At 46.9% G+C, this 9677-nt stretch overlaps 1 protein-coding gene across 1 annotated transcript; it reads left to right on the top strand.

Annotated features, from left to right (window-relative positions):
- Window positions 1-3383: 3383 nt before the first annotated feature.
- On the top strand, window positions 3384-4574 carry LOC123163290 (cysteine-rich repeat secretory protein 55-like). Its single transcript, XM_044580968.1, has one exon. It carries the CDS (start codon window positions 3525-3527, stop codon window positions 4350-4352), a length of 828 nt encoding a protein of 275 aa, XP_044436903.1. The 5' UTR covers window positions 3384-3524; the 3' UTR covers window positions 4353-4574.
- Window positions 4575-9677: the final 5103 nt, after the last annotated feature.

A 9677-nucleotide genomic window follows, 5' to 3' on the forward strand; every position in this document is an offset into this window, starting at 1 on the left:
TCTGCCACATGTACAATCTAGAAGACTTCATGGTTGAACTTAAGCTTAATGCACAAACCTCAAAACACAAGCACTTCTCCTTTGTTCTATAGAATCTTCCATATCTTAATTGCCCAAACTTTTTTTTTCTAAATGAATTGTCCCTTTTTGTTTTTACTTTATGCTTTACAATGCACAATTTCATGAATCTTAAAATAGATTTTTTTATAAAACTAATTGATTTTGTATGAGATGAACTATAAGAATCAAATGAGCATCTACATCATGCATATATGACTCAAAGGTTACATGCTATAGTGTAGTATTTATTCATAATTTGATTACAAAATCTCTTGCATGCAATGCACGTGTACCTTACTAGTATACTACTAGTACTTCATAAGAAAAAAGTCTAATTAATCTAGTATCCATAATGCTAATTGGGCCGGCCGGCCAGCGTGGATCAATCAGCTGGGGAGCGGGATCGTCTGACGTATACTGCACCCCTAACGTGGGGCCACTGACGTGTGGGCTTGGCTCCACCTGTCAGTGTGCCAACGACACGTCAGGGGAGCCGCGTCCATCACCTGGAGCTTCCCTCCTGCCGCCCCTCCAAGAAGCGGCGGGCTGCATTGGCTATGCACTCTGCCATTGCCTTCCGCGTGTTGTCGCAGGCTAGAGCGTCCGGCGCTGACCCCAGGCCCGTGCACGCGACAAGGCACGCCTCGATCTTATCTCGGCATTCGCCTTCGGCGCAGTTGAAATGCTCCTTCATAGTCGTGTTGAAGGCGTTAATGGCAAACGCCAGCTCATGAGCAGACGATGGCGACGGCGGGGATGATGGCGATCCGCTCTCCATGACGATGAGGCGTCGATAGCTGCTGGAGCTTACGAGAAGAAGTAGCTAGGTGGGGCGTAAAAAAACTGGCGATGTTGCTGTGGCCGGAGGGGCTCGATGGGTTTTCTGCGTTGGGGCGTGGTCTTTTCCTTGTATTTATGGGCGCACGTACGTGCAGATATTACCATGTAGATGAATCCGGCTCCAACTAGTATTTGTTTTGGTTTCGAAATCTATTCTTCTCACAACTAATAGTATGGTAGCCTTGAAGCGCAAGTCAATCAACGTGTTTGAAGTTCATCACGTTGCATCCCGCCCCGCAGCGGGTCAGTTTCGTTCGGAGGTCGTCCGTTGCGTCCGTGGCTCGGCCAGGTTAACTTGGGCCTTCGCTGGCAATTAGTGAAAAAATTGTCGCTCAGCTGGGCCTCAGCCTGTGCCCGCGGCTCCAGTAGCCCAACAAAGCCTCATCAGCGTCCGTCATCTAAAAAATTGTTGCATTGGTCAAAATCTTTTTTTTAACACATTACAGATTGAAGCGCTCATACATACGCGCCGTACACTCACCCCTATAAACACACACGCACACCCTGCTTCTATGAGCACCATCGAAAGACTGGGCCGGCATATCATCTTGAGATTTACGAAGTCACCGTAAGCGCCTTGTCGTCGGCGGGAATGTCTCTTCACACTGAAAGCGCATCGCCGGGAATCCTGAAATAAATCAATGAATAATGCGAGCACCAGGACTTGAATCCTGATGGGCTAGGGATACCGCTGTTCCTCTAACCAACCAACCACAGGTTGGTTCGCAGTCAACCACATGTCAAAATCGAAGTCATTGAAAACCTCATGCATAATGCTATGCCTCGGTGTTTCTCCAAAGGCCCTCGATATTGCCCGAATGTTCGGTGTGAGCCCTTCCCAGATCGAACGAAAAGGTTTGCTGGGAAGGATCCCTCGACACGAACGACTTTCATTCGGGGCCAACAGAACCCCCCTCCCGAACCCCAGTCAAGGCAGGCCCTTAGCTGGCCTCCTGGCCCAACCAAAATACATTTCTCTCCAAAAAAGTTAACGTTTCCAAAACTATTGAATATACAATACAGAAAATTCATGAAATGACATGTGCCGTAGGCAGTACCATGAGTTGCACAAAAAGAAAATCAATTTGCCAAGGTTTATTACATTTCTAGAAAAACATGTATATTAAAAATTGCCATGAAGAAAATGTACAGAGACAAAAGCCGCCCTATAGCTAGCTCACCTTGGGGTTGTTGCCGTCGAGGTGGGAGGGGTGGTCGGCCGGCAGCAAAATGTGTCGACGGCAAGGTTGTGGTGGCGGACGGCGGCGAGCTTGGGGCCGGAGCCGTGAAGCGAGGAGGGTGCAAGCTGCCTCAGGCGACGCCGTATCCGACCGGTGGCTCGCACGGCGGCGGCCCATGGGTACGTATAGGCCCGGTGCCGGAGGGGAGGGCCAGCTGCGGTGACTGAACCACACGGGACGAGCGGCGGCCTGCTCCCAATCGAGAATACCATGCATAAGCTGAGTTCCTTTATGTTTGCCGAGTATATACCTTGCGGGGCTCGGCAGAGCTTCCCATGTGCCGTGTTCTATTGTTTGCCGAGAGCCACAATCGGCTTACATTTCTTTTGCTGTGATCCTGTGGTAGTGTACTTGGCAAAGGGTGATATACTCGGTAATTGCGGTTTTTGAAATAGTGATATAGCCCACGCGCACAAAAAAAATGGGTGTCTGTCCTTTTCAGACAACTTGACGTTAGCAAATCCATGAACGGAAAATTGGGTATTACTTAGGTGCCCGTCACAGCAAGACGACGACCTAACTTTGCTGTCACGATCGATCAATCGATCCCCGGTTGAATGGCTGTCTCAACATCCATCCAGAGAAGCGTTGACCAGTAATGCGCTGCATTAGTGTGTCACCACCGACGCAGAGACCGAACCGGTCCTAATAACCGGCCATCTCCAACACTACGTAGTCCATGGATTGTTCCTGATTTCACTGCTAACCGATTAATGGCTTAATTATGGGATACGTACGTTTTGGGTTAAGCACATGCCCAAGATAACTTAGTTTTGTTGGAGGTATGACCTAGCTAAGGTATGTACGGCTGAATATTAACCAATCTAGAACAGTTCAGTTCGGTAAAGTCGTTTGCTTGCCTTGCAGTTTGAGAGATGACCCAGCTCGCTTTCTCAGCCTCAGGTGATCCACGTATATACGTACCTTGCGACTAGAACATTTCACTAAGTCGATTTCCTATCGATTAAGTAAAATGGATAAATCGTAAACAAGTGAGCATGGAGGATCCTTTTGGGTACATGCGTGCCTACGTGGCCAGCTTAACTAGCTGAGCAGCAACACCACGTACCCAACAAGAATAATAATCCACATCCATGGACCAGTCTGCACGATCTAGAAGTTGCCAGGATCAAGCAGTGCCGCCACACATGCACACAGTCTCCAACCATTAAGATACAAGAGACATGGAGCTCCTCAATTATGGCTGCGCATGTATTGCATCTAGTCTAGTAGTAACATGGAGCCATCAGCCATGGACCAAGCACAGATCACTCGCTGCCCGCTCTATAAGAATCTCGCTTGCGCGCACCCACGAGCCCAATCCCATGCATGCAAACAAACTAGTAGCTAGTGAGCCACACACAACACATCACATCTAAGCGCATGCAGCAGGCGATGGCGTCCTCCTCCTCGTCTCCACTGCTCATGCTGCTGCTGGTGCCGCTCCTGCTCGCCATGGCGCGTCCGTGCTCCGGCGTGGACGCGATCAGCACGTACTGCGCCAAGAACGGCACCAGCGCGCAGACGCAGGCCAGCATCGACCAGGTCCTCACGGCGCTCGTCCCGCGCGCCTCGGCCGCCTACTACGCCACGGCCACCGCCGGCCGCTCCTCGTCCGCGGTATGGGGCCTCGCGCAGTGCCGCGGCGACGTCCCGCGCCAGGACTGCTCGCTCTGCCTCGCCGCGGCGGCCAAGGAGGTCGCGTCGTCCTGCCGCGGCAGCTCGGACGGTCGGGTCTTCTACGACTACTGCCTGCTCCGGTACTCCAGCTCCAACTTCATCGGCCTCGCGGACACTGGGTACACGCTCATCCTCCTCAACACCCAGAACGCCACCGGCGTGGACCTGGCCGCGTTCGACCGGGCGCAGGGGAAGCTCATGTCCCGCGTCGCCTCCGAGGCCGGCGACACCGCCAACAAGGGTCTTGCGACGGACACGACGCGGCTAGGAGGCGGCGGCGGCGGAGCCAAGACGACCATCTACGGGCTCGGGTGGTGCACTAGGGACATCACGGCAGCGGACTGCGGGCTGTGCGTGGCGCAGGCGGTGGCGGAGCTGCCCAACTACTGCCGGTACCGGCGCGGGTGCCGCGTGATCTACAGCAGCTGCATGGCGCGCTACGAGGTGTACCCCTTCTTCTTCCCGCTCGGCGGCGCCCGCGAGTCGGCCGACGAGGTCGGACAGTGCGACAAGATCGTCTTGAACGCATGATGGGTGGAGTACATCTAGTCAACTACAGTGCTATCTACATAGCACGCTAGCTCGTTGTGCGTACCTGGTGGTGGCGAATCCATTTGTTAGTGTCTGGGTAGCTCGTAGCTGATCTAGAATCCAAGCGGGGTCCAAATAATTTCAATAATTGCAAAATAAGCTAAATACAAGCCTTTTTTTTTTTGCGGAGAGAAATACAAGCCTTGTGGTTCTTTGTGTACATGTTTGCATGTGAAAATAAAATTTGGTGCAAACTACCATCGTGTAATTTTCATATTTGTAAAACCACTACTCCCATAGAGTAATTACATGTTTGCTTGTGTACATGTTTGTGTACATGTTTGCTTGTGAAAGTAGTTGAATGCAATTTTGAGTTCTCAGCCACCTTTCTCTTTTTTTTTTGCGTACCAATTGAGAGCTTTATTCAACGAAAGAGCTCCTAGCATCATCAGCCATAAGGCTAGTGAGTAGGAAAGAGGGTCTAGATCCAGTCCAACTTTCGGTGACCAACAGTGTGCATGCATGTTTAGCACAAAGGTGGGTGGAGACTTGGCGCCCGATGCGCGGAGATGGACTCGCGCAGGAGGAGGTAGCTGTCTGGCGTCATGGTGACGTCGATGGCGGAGTGGCCTACACAAGGTAGAAGACTCAATATATTCTGAAGACGGACCTATGGAAGATGGCTGCGACGACACAAGAGTGTGTCTGACCGGATTGTGCCCCAGACCCGGTATGTGGCTCGGCTGGGGCTTCCGGCTTTTGATGTTAGGTTTAGGTGAGTGGTTTGGGTAGGGGCCCAACTAGCATCCCTTCATCATATGGATAAGAGTAGCGGCATATGTTGCCGAGATGGTGGATTCAGGAATATTGTCTGTAATACTTTGTAAGGTCCTCGAGAATAATTAATAAAGTGGCCGTATGCATCTCCCAGATGCAGAGGCCGGGGGTCATCCTCCATTTCAAAAAAATAATATGAACGGATCCGATATCCCCGGATGGGGTTTACTCCAAGCACCCAACAAGGCATTTGTGGAACGTGCTACACCTCCCGCGCCCACCTTATTGGAATCCACATTCACAGCCGCATCTGTGTTTATCTTGACTATTCCCAACTCTGGAGGTATCCACCCATAACCCGGGAGTACCGAAGCATGTGAGTCGGGCATATCAAGCCAAGCCAAATCCTCTCGAATTCTCTTAACTGAAATAAAAGGGTCAAGCTGTTCATCATCATGAGCAACTCTGTTCCGCGAGTGCTATATGGCCCACATTACGGAGATCATTTGAGCCCTTTGAACATCAGAGAACCTCCCGTCACATATGATGTCACGGGACCATGTATCAGGGTGCAAGCGCAGCCTTCGAAAATCAAAAAGTGCAAAAGCTTGTTTCCAGAACAACTTGGCATGGGAGCAATGCACTAGGGTGTGCATAAGATCCTCATCCATTGCATTACAGACATTACATCTGCTGATTACCTTTATATGACGATGCCTCAAGGTACTTTCATCTGGAAGAATTCCACGCGCCACTCTCCACCAGAAAACACGAACCTTTGGCAAGACCTTGAGCTTCCATAATGACTTCCACATCTGTTCTTCTGTCTGTGAGGAGCCGGTAACCATCCCTTCCTCTAGAGCCGCAAGCTCCTTCTGAGTCACAAGAGCACGGTACGCCGATTTTACATAGTAGATGCCGCTTCTTTCATGGGCCCAAGCAAGAAAATCATCACCACCCCCCGTTCTTAACGGGATATTCAATATAGCATCGGCATCGGGGGCTGTAAACACGTCCCTGATCAAGTCTCGACGCCATGTCCAGTTATCTGGGTCGATGAGCTGATTAACTGTCTCGAGGGTAGTCCCGCCCGGTAGAACCATGGGCGACAATGAGGCGAGGCTTGGAATCCATCTATCATGCCAAATTGAGATTGTGGAGCCGTCTCCCACCCTCTTAATCAGACCAGCGTGGAGCGCCGCCCTGCCAGCCACTATCGCTCGCCATATGGCAGAGGAAGTCTTTGGCACCGTGGCCTCCATGAAATCACTATCAGGAAAATACTGCCCCTTCATTACCCGGGCACCAAGCGACTCTGGGTTAGTAATGAACCTCCACCCGTGTTTGCCAAGCAGCGCCAAATTGAAGAGCTTCAAGTCACGAAAACCCATTCCACCGTGAACTTTCGGAGTAGCGAGTTTCTCCCAGGCCACCCAATGAAGAGATCGACGATCTAGGGAGCCACTCCACCAAAACTTTGCCATACTGGCCGTCAAACTTTTGCATACCTTTTTAGTTAGAAGGAAGCAACTCATACTGAACATTGAGATCGCTTGAATAACCGACTTGATAAGTGATTCTCTCCCAGCACAAGCAAGGAGTCTCTCAGCCCACCCGTTCATTTACTCCGAGACCTCTCACCAATGTGGTCAAAAGTACCACTAGTGATCCTCCCTACAACCACCTTTCTCTTTGCAGGGCTGTTATGGCCGATTTAGTTACACATACAATCTTTGCAAAATTTTGGTCGACTAAAATTTAACAGACTCATCTCGGTCAAGTCCCTAAGCCATTAGATCTTTTTTTCGTTGAGATTTGCATGTGGCAAAGGAGGACGGACCCGGCTGACGACTTCCGAACCAAACAATCCTGCGGCAGGAGAGGTGACAGAGGGAGAGGCGCGGCTCCACGCCACGTCAAAACTTCTTATTCTCCATTTTTCTTTTATTTTCTTCGTACAACATACGTGCCCCGCACATCTGCAATAACTATCGTCATCAATGTCGTTTGCCCTTGCCACATGACCTGACTAGTGGGTCCTACATGTCAGTTTTTCTATCAATATGAGGTCAATCGATTGGTTAGTGCTTTCGGCAACACGATTACTAGAAATCATTGTTTTCGGCAAACTTTTATGAAAACGATGGTTTTTGGCACTATGAGACACAATGGTGATGGTTTTTGGCAATTTACTCCATACTTCTGTTTGAGACGACCTGAAGCGAGATGAGCTGTAAGCGAGACACAAAGTGCGCCGGAAGGCACCCTAGTCACTCCTGTAAGCTCCAGCCTAAGGCCCATGCGAGTGAGAACTCTATTTTTCTTGGCTTATTATGTGCGAAGGCCCAACTTAAGTGGCTTCGTTGGGCTTCTGGAGCGCGGGCGCAAGGGCAGAGCCTATTTGGCACTTCAGGCGCCCGTTCCAATGAATCCTGCAAACGGGCGCCTGAAGCAACTATTTTTTTTAAAAAATAATACATTTTTTTATTAATTTTCATAAATATTACACTGGGTAAATTTTTTTCAAAAATAATACACAGTCGGCCCGCTGCAGGCCGACTGGGCCTAGTTGGCCCACAGCAGGCCGATTGGACTCCAGTCGGCCTACAGCTGGCCGACTGGCCCCTGTCGGCCCACTGTGGGCCGACTGGAGCTAATTAGCTCGTTGTGGGCTAATTGTTTTTGCAAAAAAAGTAGGCATAAAAAAATATGTTTAAAAATGTTAATTATGTAATTAAAAATGTTAAACGTGTATAAAAAAATGTTCCTGATGTATACAAAATATGTACAATATATATGCAAAAAAGTTGACATAAAAATATGTTTTAAAAAGTGTTAAGCATGTATTTAAAAATTGTTAAATGTGTGTATAAAAAATGTTCCTTATTTATACAAAAAATATAGAATGTGTTTGAAAAAAAGTTGACACCAAAAAAATATGTTTGAAAAGTTGACATTTTTTCAAATACATGATTAAAAATTGTTAAATGTGTGTATAAAAAATGTTTCTTATCTATTCAAAAAATATAGAATGTGTATGAAAAAAAGTTGACACCAAAAAAATATGTTTGAAAAAATGTTTCAGTTCCATACAAAAAGAGCAACCAATCATACTTAGGTCGGTGATGCTCCCATACCGCATCCGGAGCTGGAACATTTTTTTATACACGTTTAACCTTTCATCCCAATACATGAAACATTTTTGTGTACTCGTTGAACATTTTTTCAAATACATGATTCACATTTTTTTCAAACATATTTTTTTGGTGTCAACTTTTTTTCATACACATTCTATATTTTTTGTATAGATAAGGAACATTTTTTCAAATACATGATTAACAATTTTTTCAAACATATTTTTTTGGTTTCAACTTTTTTTCATACACATTCTATATTTTTTGTATAAATAAGGAACATTTTTTATACACACATTTAACAATTTTTAAATACATGCTTAACACTTTCTAAAACATATTTTTTATGTCAACTTTTTGCATATATATTGTACATTTTTTGTATACATCAGGAACATTTTTTTATACACGTTTAACATTTTTTAATTACATAATTAACCTTTTTTTAAACATATATTTTTTATGCCTACTTTTTTTTGTAAAAACAATTAGCCCCACAGCGAGCCAATTAGCTCCAGTCGGCCTACAGCTGGCCGACAGGACCCAATTAGCCCATAGTGGGCCAACAGGGGCCAGTCGGCCAACTGTAGGCCAACTGGAGTCCAATCGGCCTGCTGTGGGCCGACTAGGCGCGGGCCGACGGTGTATTATTTTTGAAATTTTTTTATCCAGCGTAATATTTAAGAAAATTAATTAAAAAATGTATTATTTTAAAAAAATAGCCCTGAAGCACTCCAAGCTAGGCCGGCCCATTCTAGTTTTTTTTTTCCTGTTTTTATAAACGACAAAAAAAATGTGCGCGCATGGGGGTTTTGTTGCGAGCACTCAGCCCTAACCACCAAGCATCACACGCTGGTGTAATGATACTTCGGTTTTTTTTCTTTTATTTCTCTTCAGTGCGGTTTATTCTTTTCTTTTTTCCTCATCCTTTTTTCTTTAACGCACAGTTTAAAAAAAATTCATGAACCTTTTTCTAAATTGAAGATTTTTTTCAAATTCGATGAGCTTTTTTTCAAATTCGATGAACTTTTTAAAATTTGTGAACCTCTTTTTCATATCACCGTGAACTTTTTCAAATCCGTAAACCTTTTGTTCAAAATTTATGAACCCCTTTTCAATTTCATTAACTTTTTTCTATTCACATTTTTCTTTACTTTTCATTTTTCTTTTCATTTTTTGGATTTTTTATACAAAAAGTCAACGATTGAGAGATGAGCAGGAAGTCAGCATTGAAAGTGGGCCGGCCCAATTTGCAGGGCGTGTGGACGCCTGTTCTCCTAGTCGGCGCTCTTCTAAAACAAAAGGAGCTCCCGGGCCCAAGCGCCAAGTGGAGCCCCACGGAGCGACGGACCCAGCGGACGACTTCCGAACGAAACAGACCTGCGGGCGGAGAGGTGACCGACTTCAAACTCAT

The sequence above is a fragment of the Triticum aestivum genome, chromosome 1D (genome assembly GCF_018294505.1).
Source record: "Triticum aestivum cultivar Chinese Spring chromosome 1D, IWGSC CS RefSeq v2.1, whole genome shotgun sequence".
Taxonomy (NCBI): Eukaryota; Viridiplantae; Streptophyta; class Magnoliopsida; order Poales; family Poaceae; genus Triticum; species Triticum aestivum.

Bases quoted from the DNA above. Each gene is read 5' to 3' on its own strand.
- LOC123163290 (XM_044580968.1), top strand. From the start codon at position 3,525: ATGCAGCAGGCGATGGCGTCCTCCTCCTCGTCTCCACTGCTCATGCTG.